Here is an 18435-nt window from a genome sequence, read left to right on the forward strand (position 1 = left end):
CTAGGGAACCACTAGAAAGGGTGTTGCATTGGGGTGATAAACGGGGGGTATGCCAGAATTCCTCTTACCCGGCTTTTCTCAGAAATAAATACACATTGGACCCTAAAGAAAGTTGAGTCAATCTTTACAGAACGGAAGAATCGGGTAATTGTTCCAAAGTCCCCCAAAATGGACACTGAGCTCCGACCCAGCTCTTGGGGGGTGTGGGGAGGCTGGGGTATACCCTTCCACTCCCTTATCTCCAGAAATCCAGTTCACATTAAAGAAGTAATCAAATCCTGCCTGGTTCCCAGGTGCCGGATGGCAAAGGCCTTTCTGCTCCAGAAAAGGGGTGGACGAGAAAGGGGGTGCAGACTTTGGGTATAAAGCTGGCATCCATCTTGTTAGTTCGGATGAAAGAATGAACACTAGAGGTCATACCCTCCGCAAGCACAGCTCGACCTGCTAGGGAATGGAGTAGGCCCAAGAGATAGGAATGCATAGTTATTCAAAGGATCATGACCCCAGTAGTTTACCCACGGAACAAACAGGCACTTAAAAGCAGCTGATCAGCACTATCCCAAGCACAAAATCACCAGATGTACCTAATGAAATTTCTACCCTAAGAAATATGTTTTTCAGATTCCAAGTCTCCCAAGATAGAGTGCAATTGCATGGACCAGAGGAAGCCACCTCAAGTAACAAAGCATCATCTGTGAACATGATTTCAAAGGCCTCCGATCAACAGCGTCAGGAGACCCCTGACCCAAATTTTGCCCTTAAAAATCCTCACTTGTAAGGCATCAGGAAGTTCGGGACTTTGAGCATTCGTTTCCCGTTCTTCTGTGTGGCACCACACCAATAAATATTCTATCTTCACGGCAAAAGCTCGGTGCCAGTCTTCTACTGGCTTGCTGGGCATGGGGTGGAGCAACTCTCCTTTGGATCGGTTACAGGTAGATGATTGGCAGCCCTCTGAGAGGTAGTCATGTTTGCAAAGACCTAAATCAGGAACAGGCAGATGAGTGGGCTTGAGGCTCGAAGCGAGAAGACGACACAATCTTGACTTGAGGCCATTCGCACACTGGGGACTTACATGCATGAAAATGTCCCGTGCCCCAGGCAGAGAAAACCGCGGACACTCCAGCTTTCTAAAGGCGGAGGATGCACCAGAATGCTCCGCCTTTGGCTAGGCGGCCGCCTTCCCGCCAAAGCCGCATCCAATCAGAAACCGCCACACTCCGAGAGTCAAGCAATGGCCAGTCGGAAGTGGGATTCCAGGCCTCGGTCCGCCCCGAGGTACTGAGGACCAATAGGCGCCTGGGCAGCAGCGGGCCAATTGCTGGCCGTGTGCGCAGTGCAGCGGCGGCAGCTGGGCGCGTGGTGTCTGCGGCGGCAGTTGAGGTCAAGTAGCGGCGTTGGGCAGCAGCTGAGCTCACCATGGTAAGGCCCCGGGGCCTGGCCCGCATTGGCAGGACCCGGCCACTCTTGCTCCGTGGACGCCCAGGCGGGAGGGTGGGCGAAGCCCGCCACGTGAGGCGACAGGATGGGGCAAGACTGTGACGGACGCCGGGACCAGGGTTCCGTGGGGGGCAGGCATCAGCTGGAAGAGGGGGCCGGGGTGGGCACGGGAGGCCCGGGGCTGCGGGGACGAGCAGATGGTCGTCCTCTCGCTTGTCCTCTGGGTGTGTGGCGACCTGCATCGTGGGAGTGGCTGAGGTGAAGGGGGTGGGGGGTTGGCAGGTGCAGGCGGCTTCTCAGAAATTGTGCCTTTAACGAGCCAGGCTGGCAACTGGGTTGTTGGGTGGCCTCGACTCAGTCTCTGAGAAGACCAGCCACAGTGTTGGGTTCCTGAAGACGAGGGTGGTTCTCAAACTTCCGGGTCCCAGGACATCCCTACAGTATTACAAATTATCCAGGACTCCAAGAAGCTTTTGTTTATGTGGGTTACATCTATAGGCATTTGTCATGTTAGAAATTTAAAACGAGAAACTTTAAAAAAATATTTGTTCACTTTAAGGCAACACGTGTTAATATAAATAACAAATATCCAAGTCAGAATAGCCATAGTTTGTCAACTCTTTGTAGGAAAATAACATGCCATGACAAAAGCAGCTAGTTCAGTTGGCAACTCAAAACACAAGTGCCGTTTCTCGAGACAGCTGTATTTTAGCAGGTACACAAGTACTTCATGAATATTTTCCATTTTGTCACAGTTCTTGAGGGTGGAGATTTTATTCTTTTTAAGATATATTTATTTATTTTTAGAGAGAGACGACATGTGAGCGAGTTGGGGGTGGGGGAGAGGGAGAGAGCAAATCCTCAAGCAGACTCCCCGATGAACGCAGGACTTGATCCCAGGACCCTGAGATCATGACCTGAGTTGGAATCAAAGAGTCAGATGCTTGGGGGGCACCTGGGTGGCTCAGTCGTTAAGCGTCTGCCTTCGGCTCAGCTCATGGTCCCAGGGTCCTGGGATCGAGCCCTGCATCAGGCTCCCTGCTCTTCGGGAAGCCTGCTTCTCCCTCTCCCACTCCCCCGCTTGTGTTCCCTCTCTCTCGCTGTGTCTCTGTCAAATAAATAAAATCTTTAAAGAAGAGAGAGAGAGACGCTTGGGACACCTGGGTGGCTCAGTCGGTTAAGCGGCTGCCTTTGGCTCAGGTCATGATCCCAGGGTTCAGGGGTGGAGTCCCACATTGGGCTCCTTGCTCAGTGGGGAGCCCGCTTCTCCCTCTGCCAGCTCTGCCTGCCACTCCCCCTGCTTGTATGCTTTTTCTCTCTCTGACAAATAAAATCTTTTAAAACAAATTTTAAAAAATTTAAAAATCTGCTTTAAAAAAAAAAAAGTCAGTCGCTTAACTGACTCAGCCACCCAGGCGCCCCGAGGTTGGAGATTTTATAAAATCAGTAATCATTTTTGCTTCATTATGAACATTCTTAAATGAAATTGACCTTTTTTTTTCTTTTGTCTTTTTACTGTGAGTGCATAAATGTGGAGAATCTAATGAACACTGGTACAGTTTGGTGCCACTACCTTGATTTGTGCTCAAGCACCCCAGTTTTACCCATCTAATTATTCACCATCGATGCAATTGTGAACATGGTGAGAAGGACTGGTCACCTCAGCAGTCCTGACTGAAATTGCTTTAATTTCCGTGTATCCTGAACAGGTGTATGGATCTCTAGTGGCCTGGGAACTCCAGATAACTTTGAGAACTGTTGCTGGGTAGGGGATCAATAGAAACAATAGATCGTCGACAGGAAGCATAGCTTTATTGTAAAAGAATGAGGAGAGCAGAAAGTCTGCACATTTGCTGGCTGGAAGTTGAAGCTTCTGGGTAGTAGGGAACAAGGTTATCTGCCACAAATATGAAGAGAGCAGTTGGACTGGAGCTTGAAAAGAACAGAGGAAGTTTCAAATAATTTTTCAGAGAGGAGATAAAGCTGACTAAAGAAATGTAAGATTTTAATGACCCAGGTGAGGTTGGCAATGAATTTATAATGGCTTTCTGTTGAAAGCTAGGAATGATTTTCCTGACCGCTTTTGCTTTGTTTCATTGGTTACATAATCAGATGAAAGTGGCCTTGCAGATCACCTAGCATGTCAGTCCCCATTTTTTTTAAAGATTTTATTTATTTATTTGTCAGAGAGAGTGTGAGCAGCAGCAGAGGGAGAGGGAGAGAAGCGATGTGGGACTCCATCCCAGCACCCTGGGATCATGACCTGAGCCGAAGGCAGCCACTTAACTGACTGAGCCATGCAGGCATCCCACGTCAGTCCCCATTTTGTAAAAGAAGAAATTGAGGGATTTGCTCGGTACAGAGCTTGCAGTGATCAGAGTGGGACTGAGTGAGTAGAAAACCAAATCAGGCATTCTGTGAAGTACAGGCTGCTTGGATTTAAGTAAGCCAAACTGAACAATATGGATTTGCAAATGGTGTGATTGGGTGGATTCCAAGACTTCCCAGAGTGTTGACATCATTCTCTGAAGGAGTGAGTTCCTTGTCATCGGAGAAGTTCTTTCTGGAACTGAATGCGTCCTTCTGGGGTAGATTCTTGGGGGATTGCAGCATAGTGTGAATCTCTGTGCCCCTAATTTGAGACGATGCTTGTGTAATAGAAAACAGGACTTCAGGTTCTTGGTGTATTATATACATTAGGATTTAGGGTAGATGGGACATCTTGAATTTTCTTTGATTTCCTCTATGTATTTGTAAGGATAATGTGTCTAAAACAGAACAAATGATTAATGATTGCAGTTAGGTTCCTGGCAGGAAAGGTATGATGCAAAATATGTACTTTGAGGGAAATCTTTAAAAAGGTACTATCTATAAAGCTATGGGCAGGGTCTAAGGAAACCACCAAGGGACAGAGCAGTGTTGTAACATTTGTGATGTCTGGTAGCCTTTAACTCCTAGCTTTGAAGGTGAAGTGAGGGAGTAGTTACTAGAAGTTGAGAAGGTAGCTTTATGAAGAGCACTGACTGCTGAAAGTTTGTGGCCTTGTCTTTACACTCAAGGAACCCATGGCAGTATGGCAGGGGGTAGCAGGGAGTGAGCACGCTGACCACATTGTCCTCCAACCTCCCAGTCTCCTGCTGATGCCTGCCATTGGCTAAAGCAACCAGAAGCCAGGGGCAAGGAAGCCCTTTTAATGCAGTCCACATGGGTCAGCCTCCACGAACACAAACATAGACGGAGAAAAATAGAGGGTAGATGTAGATGGGTAGATAGAAGACACACATACAGTGACACCTGAGCTGTGGTGCACTGGGTCCTAGTACAGTTTTCCTTCCCTGAGTCTATATTACCTGTTACCCTGTTATTGGACAGGACACCATCAAAAACTAGTATTTAGAGAATAACTATGACTAGCCATAATGCGAAGTTTACTATTGACAGTACATGTATAGTAGCAAATACGTTTGTATAGGGGCTAAGTCTGGCACTTATAGCTAGGGTGGTTTAGAGCACCTCAGTTTTCACAGTGACAAAAGAGTCACATGAGGCTTCTGGGAAAGACTTGTAAAAGCGTTAGACACTGAAATATACCTATATATGTTATGTTTTGCATGCTATATAGTGTCGATTGCCTTGAAAACAAGGAGGTCTCAATGTTTATGTTCTGGTTCCCAGCGCGAGTGCATCTCTATCCACGTGGGGCAGGCAGGTGTCCAGATCGGCAATGCCTGCTGGGAACTGTACTGCCTTGAACATGGAATTCAGCCTGATGGTCAGATGCCAAGTGACAAAACCATCGGCGGTGGGGATGACTCGTTCAACACGTTCTTCAGCGAGACTGGGGCTGGCAAGCATGTGCCCAGAGCGGTATTTGTGGACCTGGAACCCACCGTGGTCGGTAGGTACTGGGGCACTTGGGTGGCTTTCCTGGGACAGTGGGAGGGCCTCCCTGTGCTCCCTTGACTCCTTCCACAGAAAGGATGGGACGTGCAAGTATATGCCTGTGGCTGTGTTACGTGAGAAACTACAGGGTTAGTGCTTCAAGTGTCCTTGGCACCGAGGCTCCTAATTTAGGAGAACCTAATGTACAGAAAAGAGGGACTGGTAACAGATTCATTCGTGGCTGCCTCATACCCAGGCAGGTGGTTGCGTGGACCCCACCTTCAGGGTGCCGGGTCTCGGGTCCCTCCTTAACGCTGCACACATGGAGATGCTGGTGCACAAGAGTCATGACCTGCGTCTTAGACACGGAAGGTAAGTAGAGAACATTCCTTGGGATCCTGCAGCTGAGAAGCCTGAGGTGGTGGCCAGGGAGAGCTGCAAAGAGAGGGCACCGTTCAGGGGCCACCCAGGAGAAGACAGAACGTCAGCCTGAAGCATGTGAACTGCAGGCCACCTGGGATGCCCTGACGGGACTGCCTGGCAGAGGTCATGCTGACCTGGTGACTGTCTAGTATGTCAGGGCTTTTTAGTCACACTCCTTGTGTGTAGCTACAGATGGGAAGAAATAATCGTGTGTGTGCAGGTGTGAGCTCTTTCCCTTCTTTGGGGACCAGTCAGATTGGACTTTGTACCTCCAGTGGACTTCCCCTGCTAGATCCACAGACCGCAGTTGTGGTCTGCACGTCACACAGAGACGTTTCCTGTGAGACACCGATGCTGCCGACCCCCAAGGCACGGCCTGTGCGTGGTAGATGCAGAGGGTCCCCGAATCCCTCCCCCTCGGTGAGTTAACAACAGGCCTTAAAGACCCGCAGCCCACGCGTCCTCTTTGTAGATGAAGTGCGCACGGGGACCTACAGGCAGCTCTTCCACCCAGAGCAGCTGATCACCGGGAAGGAGGACGCAGCCAATAATTACGCCAGAGGCCATTATACCATCGGCAAGGAGATCGTCGACCTGGTCCTGGACCGGATCCGGAAACTGGTAAGGGGGCGCCGAGAGGGCTTCCTGTGGACGCTGCCCTGGACGGGAAGGTGGCGGGGATGGGGACCGGGAGGTCACTTTGGCCAAACCCCAGGCCGGAATCTTGAGTCCACGTCTTCCTTCACGGGTGGCTTCAGTGCATCCATCGTCCACCCATCTTCACGTCTGCCTTGCTTTGCTTCTGAGTGTCACGCGTGTGCGCTGCGGCCGATTCGAACGCGTAGCGTCCTGCAGAGGAAAAGAGGAGTGACCGTGGCTCGTTGGAGGTCGGCGGTGTGGCTTCTGCAGGCACTGACCCACGGTGTGTGCTTGCTTTCAGGCGGATCTGTGCACGGGGCTGCAGGGCTTCCTCATCTTCCACAGTTTCGGGGGCGGCACCGGCTCTGGCTTCGCGTCTCTGCTCATGGAGCGGCTGTCGGTGGACTACGGCAAGAAGTCCAAGCTGGAATTTGCCATTTACCCAGCCCCCCAGGTGTCCACGGCCGTGGTGGAGCCCTACAACTCCATCCTGACCACCCACACGACCCTGGAGCATTCCGACTGTGCCTTCATGGTGGACAACGAAGCCATCTACGACATATGTCGGCGCAACCTGGATATCGAGCGGCCCACGTACACCAACCTCAATCGTCTGATCGGGCAGATCGTGTCCTCCATCACGGCCTCCCTGCGATTCGATGGGGCCCTGAACGTGGACTTGACGGAATTCCAGACCAACCTGGTCCCGTACCCCCGCATCCACTTTCCCCTGGCCACGTACGCCCCGGTCATCTCTGCCGAGAAGGCCTACCACGAGCAGCTGTCCGTGGCCGAGATCACCAATGCCTGCTTTGAGCCGGCCAACCAGATGGTCAAGTGTGACCCTCGGCACGGCAAGTACATGGCCTGCTGCATGTTGTACAGGGGGGATGTGGTCCCAAAAGATGTCAACGCGGCCATCGCCACCATCAAGACCAAGCGCACCATCCAGTTTGTGGATTGGTGCCCGACTGGATTTAAGGTAGGACTGGGTAATGTGGTGTGGTTTTATCTGTCAGCAGCAGCAGCCCAACACAGAATGCCCTTTGTGGAGAATACCCCCGTTCCTTGGCAGCCAGCCCCTTGGTTATAAATTAGGGAGCCAGAGTGATAATTTATTCATTGGTGCCTTTTGAACTTCCTTCCTGAGGAATCACACTATATACCTGTGGTGAGAATTTTTTTTTAACAGAACAGGAAATTTTTGGAACGATTTTTGTTCCTTCCTTTGGGTGGTGAATGAGTGTGGGGAAATGTAGTTTGGATTTAGAAATGTAGAAATTTTCAAAGCATTTTAACAATTTATGTGGATATTTGAAATTGGGGCATTATTATAAACATTGTTGTCACGAAAACCCACTTTATTCCACAGACATTTAGAAATTAAACCCAATTTAAATGTCCCATGCAGTGTTTGATTTAAAGAAAAACTTTCATGAATATTTTTGGGAAAAAATGGCAACATATTTATTTCTCATTTGGTAAGCTCAACAATTTTGGCCTGAGTTTGCCTCCAACGTAGTTCATACCAACCTTCCATTCGATACAGTATAGGAAACTTGCTGTCGCTTTGCAGCTTTGTCCAATACTTGAGTACTAAACTCTATCAGTGCTTTCCATCTGGGAAAATGGGCTTCTCTCTGCCTTGCTTTTCATGCCATCTCTGTGGGCTCAGAACTCACCGCTTCTGGTGGGCTCGCTGCACTGGGTCCTTAACTAGCACTTTCTACTCTGGGTTCAGGGGTCAGCACGGTTGGCAGACCAGCCACCTACCTAGTTTTGTAAATAAAATGTTATGTGAACACAGCCACACCTGTTAATTGGCGTGTCATTGTGGCTGCTTTTGTGCTACAAAGAGAGAATTAGTAATTGTGACCGAGACCGTGTGGCCTGCCCAGCCTCGGATATGTGCTGTCTTGCCCTTTTATAGACAATGTTTGCTGAGCCCGGTTCTAATTGACCCTATGTACTGCTGCCCAAATCTCTGGTCACATTGTCCCCTGATTTGGAAACTACCCTGGAATGCCTCCCCTTTGGTCCCAGCCCTTGAACATCACCCCCTTTCTTCTACTTAGCACACACATAGGCCATCTCCTGTTGCAGCAGTAGCAACAGTCTTCGGACCTCTGACAGCATTCCTGTCATCCGGTGACGCACACGCTGGCTCACTTGATGGGAGACGGGGGTATGATCTCCCCTCGTGATAAAACCATAGTGCTCTGACTCGAGTGCAAGAGGTTTCAGCTACAGAAATGAATCCCCATCTGTGGAAGCCTATGGGGAAAATAATATCTGAAGAATAGAAAGTAGTATCCCTTTCTTCCTTCCTTCCTTCCCTTTTTTTCTTTCTCTTTCTTTTTTTTTCTCTTTCTTCTTCTTTTTCTATTTTTAGGATTACCTTTAAGTGCCATTTATTCCGGTAATATCCCTTTTTAGAAGAAACAGTCCTGTTACCTGAGCACCTCACATGGCTCAGGTGCTGGGACACAGCCCTTCCGGCAGCTTGGGCCCGAGCCAGGCTGGCCGGCTCCAGGGCTTCTTTTTCCCCATTGTCCTTGTCTAGAAACCAGCAGCCTGCTCACCTGACACCTCGCCTGGCATGAAGAAGGCGCCTGCATGTCTTCCGTTTCCATGAAAGCATCCTCCATTTCTGGGTTTGACTGAAGCTTCACAGACTTTTTTTCTTCCCGTTCTCTGGCAGGTGGGCATCAACTACCAGCCCCCCACCGTCGTCCCCGGGGGTGACCTGGCCAAGGTGCAGCGGGCTGTGTGCATGCTGAGCAACACTACCGCCATTGCCGAGGCCTGGGCCCGCCTGGACCATAAGTTTGACCTCATGTACGCAAAGAGGGCCTTTGTGCACTGGTACGTGGGGGAAGGCATGGAGGAAGGGGAGTTCTCTGAGGCCCGGGAGGACCTGGCAGCTCTGGAGAAAGATTATGAAGAGGTGGGTGTGGATTCCGTGGAAGCAGAGGCCGAAGAAGGGGAAGAATACTGAATGGGAGCGGGGCTGGCAGGGGTTCCTCTCCCCCCGACCCCCTCACCCCCTCCTGCCACCTTGCAGCACATCTTGTTTCCAGTTGTTTACAATTAAAGTTTCTCCATGAAGCCTCTGTCTATTGTGATGCACAGTGGGACACAGGTCTCTGCCGGCAGGGAGGGGTAGGACCCCAAGGCCTGCTGGGCCACATGGAAGGCTGTCCTGGGCTGTACTGTAGGAGTTCGGTGCAGCACTACTTATATCTTAAGGAGCCACTGTTGATGTGACATGACCTGGGGGAAACAGTGTTTCCAGATCAAGGTTTCAAGGCACAAAGATTTCCCTAGATTCTAGGAAACCTAGTTAGGTTTTCAGTTGTGTTTGTCATTTTTCAGGCTTCTCTGTTAATGGCACATGGTAAGAGTTTGGAACGAAGTTTGAACATCTGAGGTCCGTGGAAGGGGGCTGTTGACAAAGTCCCTAACACTGTGGGCCACATGTGTAGGGTGAGGACATTTTTAGGGGGGAAAGATCTTACTGTATTTTGCATGGCATTCACAACCCACAGGGTGAGCTCTAGGTTACAACAGTTCATCTCTGACTTCGCTGTGCACGTACCCTGTATGACAGCATCCCCCCTCCACACTCAGGCCCTTACAGCTGAGCACCCTAGGAACAGTCTCGGCAAAGCACTGCAACTTTCCCTTCAGCAAAACACGTTGATGTCCGTTTATAAAAGATCTAGGAATACAGTTGACCCTCGAACAACAGGAGTTTCAATGGTGCAGGGTCAACTGTATGGATTTTTTACAGTATGGTAGTGTAAATGTATTTTCCTTATGATTTTCCTTTCTTTAGCATCTTCTTATGGTAAGAAATACAGTATGTAATACATATATGAAGTATGTATTAATTGGCTTTATATTATCGGTAAGGCTTCCTGTTAACAATAGGCTACTAGTAGGTAAGCTTTGAGGATTCAAAAGTTATACTTGGATTTTCAACTATGCAGGAGGTTGGTGCCCCTTACCCTTGTGTCGTTCAAGGGCCAACTGTACAGATATTTTCTCTCCAACATGAAAATAAGGTACAGGAGGGTGAAATCACTGGTTTAAGTCAGTTAGTTCAGCTGTAGCACAGCCAGGCCCACCAGGCAGATCTGATTCTAAATCTTTGTGTCTTAATATATTCAAAAGGTGATAGAAAACAGCTTGGATGGACCCTCGGTTTTTCACAAAGCTTTACTACCAACTGGGGGAAAGCCCAGGTAGCCTCTGCTAGGAGACTGGCGAAGGCCAGAGCTGGACGGCGTGAGAAGTCTGCCCATCTCAGGTGCTGCTCCGAGTGGGGCTCTTCCCCGGCCCGCCCGCCTTGGGCAGCCTGGTGGCACTGGGTTGTCGGGGCATCCTTTGGCTGGATCCTTCCCGGCCACTGCGCTCTGCCAGTGCTGGGCCTCCACTCAGAGCCATGCTGCCTTTGTTTCTCCCTGAGCAGACACAGAATACAACCATTAGGAACCAGGGCTGACTCCACAGTTGGCACGTCGACTACATTTATGTTCCTTGCACATTACGTCTAGCACATCTCTGTCCGACCTTTGCAGCCAGGAACCCTCTGTCAGCCCTGAGCCCTGAGGCTGAGAGCTGCCTGGAGATGGCACATCCAAGAGAAATCCTGGGCAGAGTCAGGAGGCCCTCAAGCATGGGTCCTAGGACAGGAGCAGTGCAAGGAGCAATGGGGAAAGTCCACAAGGCCCATTTCGGGAAAGGTGAGCTCAGCTGGTTGACTCCTGCCCTGGAAAGGTAAAGGACTCAGCCGACCACCAGCAGTGCAGGAGGGCTCACCAGCTGGGCTGCTACCTCCTGCCTCCCCCGGCATTCCCCGCTCCAGATTGCCCACAATTGAACTGCGTGCACTGATGGTGCAGGAGGCACAACCATCAGGAATGGAAGTCAGGCTTTTGGATTTGGGTCTTGGGACGCTCTTTCTCACAGGTGTTTCCCTACCCACCTCAAAAGTATTTTGCAACCATTTGGTGGTCAGGCCTCTTGCCCTCAAGTTCAGCTTCCAGATCCTGTGATTGGGTTCCTGCCAAGGCTTGAGTGCTCAACGAGACTTGCCCTGACCACAGGCAGTCACATTTAGATGGAGACCACTGGTGCAGATATCCCTTGACTTGTAAGTTACTTACCTTACCCTCTTTCTGTGAAGACAGGAAAATGCAACCACACCTAGGCCAGAGCTTTATTTTAAAGGAATGGCTTCCCTGGACTCAGGGTGTTGACAGCATTCATAAGACTGACAGAGGACACCACAGTGGACAAAACGTACTCAGGGAGCAGGCTCACCCACTGGGTCACAGTCCCTCCCCATTGGGCCTCCCTTGGCCAGGGCTCTTCTCCAGCCTGGCAGGGTCCACCCTGCAGACTCTGACCAGGGTATGTGTCCTGTGTTTGACCCTTAGCCTCAAAGTCCATTAGTCAAGTAGCCTGCACTGGGGACTTGTAGGTTTTTGGAGAAAAGACACCATGAGGTTTCTTGGGGGGCATGTTAAGTCATTCCTGTTTTCCCATCTGTCATCTTGAACAAGGGGAGGCACCTGCATTTGCAGTACTGCAGACCCTGGGCCCTCCAGGGCATCAGACCTGCTGTCCAGGCCCTCTGATACAACTACATTCTCCCAGGATTCCTGCAGAGCTAGGACAGACCTCCTACAGAGCATTTCTGAACAGCTCCTCTCCAGAGAACAGGGGGTCTCTGCTGCCCAGTGGGATGGAAAGGGTGACAGTGGTGGCACACTTGAAATTCTGATAGCTCAGATTTTCCCTTGCTTTGCCACCCTGGGCTTCACACTCAAGTGCTTGCGTACAGTTGACTCAACAAAGATGTAATAACAGGTTACCCAGGGCAGAGGACATGTGGTGGGGTGAAGCTGGGCCAACTCAGCCTGCCAGTGACTCATGGAAAAGACAGACACAAAGTAGAGAGCTGTCACCACACATTTCCTTTTTCCTGTTACAAATGCTGATATTCTGGTGCCCACTGACTGGTCAGTGGGCAAGGATCCTGTCTCGTATGAGTGCATGCGCCCCACCGCCTTGCAGCTCCCAACATGCTCTTGCCCACTCTGAGGCCATGTCCCTCTCCAGGCTGGGCCAGGCTGACAGAACTCATCTGTAGCACCTGGCCTAATCCGGGGTACTTAGGTGCCCCACAAACTCAGCTCAGGGCACTTCTGAAGGACTTGCAAGTACAGCTCAACCCCAGCAAATGGCAGCGTGGATCTCAGATGTGGGCCTGAGTCTGAATGTAGCTTTTCTTCAGCATGCCACGCACTGGAATTTCCTCTCCCTCTCAGTATAGTGACCAGGGCCCTTCCGGAAACTCAAGGATGAGAGGAAAGGAGAAAACAGCAAATAATGTTCATCTTTAACCTTGATCAGGCTGATAATCCCTGGAAATAAGACACCAATGTAACTTTGAGCCATAAAAAGCATTAAGAGCACCATCTAACAATGAAAGTAGACCATTTATCCAGCTCTGTGCAATTCTTAGAACCTTCAGGAATCGTGTGCTCTCAGTTAGTGGGGAGACTCAGGCAGGCCTCATTTTGTGCAGAGCTGGGGAGGTTGAGGAGAGTGACATTCTGGTCTCAGGAGAATGGTGTGCACAGCCTATCAGTGGTCAGACCGGCTCTGTTAAGCCTGGCTCAGCCATGCGCCCCTGGACCCTGCAAGAGACTTTCTGGAGCAGGTCCTATCTGCCCCAGGTCCCTGCGTGGGGTAATTAGGGTCAGAGGGAACGGAGGATGGAGCTGAGCCAAAGGTGGGAGGGGTGATATGCCCTCAGGCCCAATACCTGAGCGGCCCTCAAACAGTTGAAGACAATGACCACTGAAGGTTAAAAAGTCTGTCTCCCCTCCCCTGCCCCGAAACAAAACCCCAAGTGCAACCTCAAACACACACCCTACAGCTGGGGAGGTGGCTGACCCCAGTGGGACCTACTGTGCCATGTACCTCTGGTGTGGCCTGTGTGATCCTGACTCCCCATCCCCGCGAGCCCTGCTGGCAGGGCTGGGGGGATCAAGGGTTGACAGAAAGCCTGAGTGCGGGTTGCTGCTCCCATCCTGTCTATGGTGCCCAGGAGCGGCCTTTCTCCTTCATGGTGCCCGTGCTCCCTAGTGCTCAAATGGGCTGGTGGGGCTGCCAAGGCCAAATATTAGTGACCATGAGCGCACACCAGATGCATGTTGTGTGAGGAAGGAAAAGAACAGGGGGTTGAAGCAGCACAGCAGGTGCCCCGATATCCGCAAGGCTGGCTGGCAAGGTTGGTGGCCAGGATGAGGGAGTGGCCAGGACGGTCCATCACTGCTACCATGGGCAGGTCTACACCCACCCAGCCAGTCCTGCTGCCCTTTCTGGCTGAGTACACCGGAGGGGCTTATTCAGTGCTTCCAGAACACATACAGACGTAACGACGAGGACTCGTGCACCGTGGACATGCACCCATGCATCTTTAACCCTTACTGTAGCCTATGCTTCTTGGGGGGTGTGACCCCTCCTACATGTGTACATACAGCCCTGACTCAGTGTTCCGGGCAAAGTGTCGTTGTGATTGTTCTTGAGCAGCGTTGTCCAACAGAAATATGATGTGAGCCACATGTGTCACTCATTTTCTAGTAGCCACGTTAAAAAGTAAAAAGAAACAGGAAATTTAAATAATGTATTTTAATTAGCCCAAATGTGCAACATTATCATTTCAACATGTGATCAGTATAAAAATTACTTGTGAGGTATTCTCTTTTTGTGCCAGTTCTCTGGCATCTGGCCATCTGATGTGTACTTAACCTTGCAGTGAGTCTCAGCTGCACCAGCCCTGGGGGGCCCATGGCTTCCATATTGGACAACACAGCTCTGTGTCAGGCTCACAGCGTCTGCACACCAAACTTCATCTTACATGTTCTGGAGGAACATCTTTTTAAAGTATACAGTTTCCAGGCGCCTGGGTGGCTCAGTTGGTTAAGCGACTGCCTTCGGCTCAGGTCACGATCCTGGAGTCCCGGGATCGAGTCCCACATCGGGCTTCCTGCTCCGCAGGGAGTCTGCTTCTCCCTCTGACCCTCTTCCCTCTCGTGCTCTCTATCTCTCATTCTCTCTCTCTCAAATAAATAAATAAAATCTTTAAAAATAAATAAATAAATAAAGTATACGGTTTCCCAGGCGCCTGAGTGGCTCAGTTGGTTAAGCGTCTGCCTTCGGCTAGGATCATGATCCCAGAGTCCTGGGATCAAGCCCCATGTCGGGCTCCCTGCTGGGTGGGGAGTCGGCTTCTCCCTCTGCACCTCCCCACGCTCGTGCTCTCTCTCTCTCTCTCAAATAAATAAATTCTTTAAAAAAAAGGTATGCAGTTTCCCTAAACTTTAACAGAGAACACTCAACTGAATTTTATTTTTCCTCAGTGACCACATCCCCACCAAGACAAGCATTTACCCCCTCTGTGCTCTTAGGGTCTTCTGTTTCTCCATTTTCTGCCTGGTAAAGGCAGAAATGAGTGAGCTTATTAGTGACAGTCCCCACAGGCCACCCGGATGGCCAGGGGACAGGAACCCAAATGACCCGCTGTGCCTGCTGCAGCTTACCAGATCAAACTCCTGGGGGGGGCATCTAGCCCTCGGTCTGCAGCAGTTCCACACCCCGATTCCATGGGAAACCTAAGGCCAGTTAGCCCCAACAGCCCCAAGCCCCCATCACAATCCTAGTACTACCACAGTCCCCCAACTGATCACTCTGACAACTCTCCTTGTTTTCTCCATCCTAGACCCTGCCCAAGCTCTGTGTGGACAGATTCTGCACATGTGGCCTCAGAGCTCTTGGTCTCTGACAGCCTCTGCCTCTTGGCCACCGCACACTCCTGGCTGGCCTGGCCCCTCACGTGCCCCGCTCATGTGCCCCGCTCCCCTTCAGTGCCTGCCCACCAAACCCTCTTTCCAGGCTGCCCTCTACCCTCACTGGGCATCTCCCCAGGGCCTCCATGTCCTCATATCCTGGTTGCTGGCTGCCCAACCCAGCAGACCCAAGGCCTAAGCACTTGGGAAAACCTCATGGGGCCCAGCACTCCATGCCACTTCTATCCCTGTGCTTGGGGCTTCCTTCCCACCTCTGTCAGAGCCCCTCTCTGCCAGTGCTCCCAGCGCCAAACCCACATTTCCTCTTGACTCTCTACCCTCCCCTCCCCTTTTCCCCCCTCCAAACTTGGGTCTGCTCCCACCAGGGGCGTGGGCCTGCATCTCTGGCTGGAGCCCTCCCCACTCCCCCTACCTCAAAGGGCTGCAGGGCAACAGGACTCTGAGCCCGATTAACACTTGCTGCTCCAGAAAGGCTGGCTACACTGGCTACCTCCCGTCTCTGTCACCACTGATTGATCTAGCCATCTCCCTCCCCGGAAGGAGGACGTGTCCACCTCAGAGCGCCCCTGAGTCCTCAGCCCTGAGAGCCAGCTGGGTACCCAGTCACTGGGTGAGCAAGCGGCAACGCCGCCTCAAACGAGGGGGGCTATGCCCAGTTTCTCTCCCCTTCTGCCCATTGATTCAATTCAGCCTTGTAGTCTACCCACCTCTGCCCTGACCTGCCCCCTTAGCCCTCCCCCACCCAGCCGGCCTGAGCTCCAGGTGGCACCCAGAACAGCGAGGTAGGTGATGTGGGGAGGGACATGGAGAGGGCAGCCAGGGCACCTGCGGGATCTCAGGCCCTCACACACCCAGCTGGTTCTGGGGCTCCAGCCTCATCACACATGGCAATCCATGGAAGGTACCCTTGGTACAGGAGGCAGGCAGGAAAGGGTAACCACAGCTTATCCTCTAGGCTACCCGTCCAGGTGGGTGACAGCATTTAAGGGGCCAAGGCATATCTCATACCTAAGGCTTTATCCTCAACATCAAAGTAAAGGCTCTCCCGTCCCTCTGCCTACTGTCCTCTTCTGGGGCGAGGGCACCTCCACAGAGTACAAGTCTCACCTAGTAGAGCCGGCCTCTGCGTAGCAGAGGGTGTCGGTCCCATTCTAGAAGAACTGCAGGTTGTCTCTAATAAACTGAGCCATGAAATCGTGTCCCGACCTCTAAGCTGTGTGGCAGAAATGACCTGTAAGGTCCTGCCCTTGCAGCTCATCTCGAAGCTGCTGACTTTCTGGGGGCCACAGCAGTTTCCACAGAAACAAGAAAGAGCACCAACCCCCAGAGATAAACCAATAAACGCAACCTGCGAAAGGAGAGAACAGGCAGCAAGAGAACCGGAGGGAACCGGGGGGCCCTGGAGAGAGAGGCGAGTGCGTGGCAGCTGGGCCGTGGAGCAGAACCGGAGAGGCCGCAGGCCGCGGGGCCGAGGAAAAGGAGGGCCTTGCAGGGGGACTACAGTTCTTGGCAGAGAGAAAGGAGGCCTCTGGAGGTCAGAGAGAGACACAAAGAGAGTAGACAGAGTGTGGATCAGTTAGGAAGCCTGCGCTCCAGTGCCCAGGGCCTCTCAGGACAGGGGGCGTGGGTACCCAGGGCCCTGGCACTCCCACCCACGGGGGCCCAGCCTGCGCCCAACCCCAACACCAGCCCCTTCTCAGGATGTCCGTGAGTGCCTGAGCGCTTCTGGCCAAGCATTCAGCGCGTTTCTGAAATTGGGAGCAGATGCGACACACCAGAAGGCCGCAGTCGGAACTCTACTGGACACCCTCGTAGCAGCACCCGCTCATCCCCCAGTCGTGACTCTCAAGAGTGAGGAGGCCCCTGAAACTTGAGCCCAGTGCTGTGCCCACTCAGGCCTCTGCACCCCGTGTGTCTAGGGTAGCCCGGGGCTGCCACACTGACCCCTGTCCTGCAATCTGAGGAAGGAAGCTCGGCTGGCTATGTTCCCGAGCAGCACCTGGGCCCTGGTGGGGAAGAGACGAAGAGGGGGCAGGAGGGCCTCTGCCTGGCCCACTCCCTGAGCACTTTCCTGGACGCTGTACACACCGTGAGAACAGGAACCAAAACCACCTTGTTCCTGTCTTTGTGGAATGAAAGCACTTCTACCCAAGAAGGTAGGCAGAATCCTAGATGAGGCCTAGCCTACTTGGGCCACCCTGGACACCCATTTTGCATCCGCCTGATCTGGACTTGCACATGTGCACTCTCAATGGTAGCAACGAAGCCAAAGCTGGGGACTGGAAACCAAGAGGGGAGCCCTTGGATGGTCCCTGCAGGTCCCGGGGAGAAGACCCACAGTAGGACCGGGCCACTCAGGGCCAAGCCTGCCTTGTGCCTGGCGCTGCCCACTTCCCTCCCCCGCCACCCACCGCCTGAGCCGCAGGGGCAGGGCGCACCGGGCTCAGCTCTGACCTCGGGTCTCTGGCACGCTCGATGTGGGCAGAGACACGGCCGCGGGGTCCTGGGCCTCGCCCGCCAGCCTCTGGCCAGCACACATGGACTTGAGCATCTGGAAGACGGCGAGGGGCGCCACGTTCAGCTTCAGCAGGTCCACCAGGATCCTGGAGAGAACACAGGCGGTGGACAGTGAGCCCTCCTTGCCCGGGCCTAGGACGGCCACCTCCCTCAGGACCCCAGCTCTACTCTGGGCGCCCAAAGGCGTCCGAAAAGGGCGGGAGGGCCCCTCCAGACCAAAGGCCGGGGCAGGGGAGCGGGAGAGCAGGGGCGTCTGGGGGTAGGACGAGCGCGCGCTCACTTGAACACGTCGGGGTCGATGGCGCCACCCGCCGCCTGCGCCAGCTCGTACAGTTCCATCTCCTCGGCACTCAGCACCTTCTTCCGCCGCAGCGCGAGCTTCTGCAGGGCCGCCTCCAGCCCCGGGGGCGCTCCCGGCCCGGGGCCTGCCCCCGGCGCCGCCATATACGCGCCCGGCGAGAAGATGAGCGCTGCGCGCGCGCCTCTGCCCCTCCGCCGCGCCCCTCCGCCGCTTCCACAGCGCCCTCTACTGGCCCCGCGCGGCCCTTCAGGGACCGGTTTGTCTCCTCTCCGCCGTTTGATCCGCATTTGCCTGCGGCATGAGACGTGATAAAAGCAGAAAAATGTTCATCTTTAGCCCCGAAGGCTG

At 52.7% G+C, this 18435-nt stretch overlaps 2 protein-coding genes across 2 annotated transcripts; one reads left to right on the forward strand and one right to left on the reverse strand.

Annotated features, from left to right (window-relative positions):
• Positions 1-1308: 1308 nt before the first annotated feature.
• LOC118356266 (tubulin alpha-3 chain) lies at positions 1309-10421 on the forward strand. The gene is made up of 5 exons (XM_035723956.1): positions 1309-1422; positions 5116-5338; positions 6218-6366; positions 6686-7366; positions 9086-10421. Exons 1-5 carry the CDS (start codon positions 1420-1422, stop codon positions 9380-9382), a joined length of 1353 nt encoding a protein of 450 aa, XP_035579849.1. The 5' UTR covers positions 1309-1419; the 3' UTR covers positions 9383-10421.
• Positions 10422-10522: 101 nt separating this feature from the next.
• LOC113930149 (mitotic-spindle organizing protein 2B) lies at positions 10523-18289 on the reverse strand. The gene is made up of 3 exons (XM_027607259.2): positions 18067-18289; positions 17724-17872; positions 10523-10850 (listed from the first exon to the last, which is right to left on the reverse strand). The coding sequence occupies exons 1-3, from the start codon at positions 18228-18230 to the stop codon at positions 10693-10695; spliced, it is 471 nt and encodes a 156-aa protein (XP_027463060.1). The 5' UTR covers positions 18231-18289; the 3' UTR covers positions 10523-10692.
• Positions 18290-18435: the final 146 nt, after the last annotated feature.

Source organism: Zalophus californianus, chromosome 14 (assembly GCF_009762305.2).
Source record: "Zalophus californianus isolate mZalCal1 chromosome 14, mZalCal1.pri.v2, whole genome shotgun sequence".
Classification (NCBI taxonomy): domain Eukaryota; kingdom Metazoa; phylum Chordata; class Mammalia; order Carnivora; family Otariidae; genus Zalophus; species Zalophus californianus.

What these genes read in the sequence shown, in the direction of transcription:
- LOC113930149 (XM_027607259.2), bottom strand. Translation starts at nt 18,230, where the DNA reads ATGGCGGCGCCGGGGGCAGGCCCCGGGCCGGGAGCGCCCCCGGGGCTG. An exon ending in ATCGACCCCGACGTGTTCAA is followed by an intron (nt 17,873 to 18,066) that starts GTGAGCGCGCGC and finishes TGTTCTCTCCAG; the next exon opens with GATCCTGGTGGACCTGCTGA. An exon ending in GAGCGTGCCAGAGACCCGAG is followed by an intron (nt 10,851 to 17,723) that starts GTCAGAGCTGAG and finishes GTGTCTGCTCAG; the next exon opens with GGAGAAACAAAGGCAGCATG.
- LOC118356266 (XM_035723956.1), top strand. An exon ending in CCTGGAACCCACCGTGGTCG is followed by an intron (nt 5,339 to 6,217) that starts GTAGGTACTGGG and finishes TCCTCTTTGTAG; the next exon opens with ATGAAGTGCGCACGGGGACC. An exon ending in GGTGCCCGACTGGATTTAAG is followed by an intron (nt 7,367 to 9,085) that starts GTAGGACTGGGT and finishes GTTCTCTGGCAG; the next exon opens with GTGGGCATCAACTACCAGCC.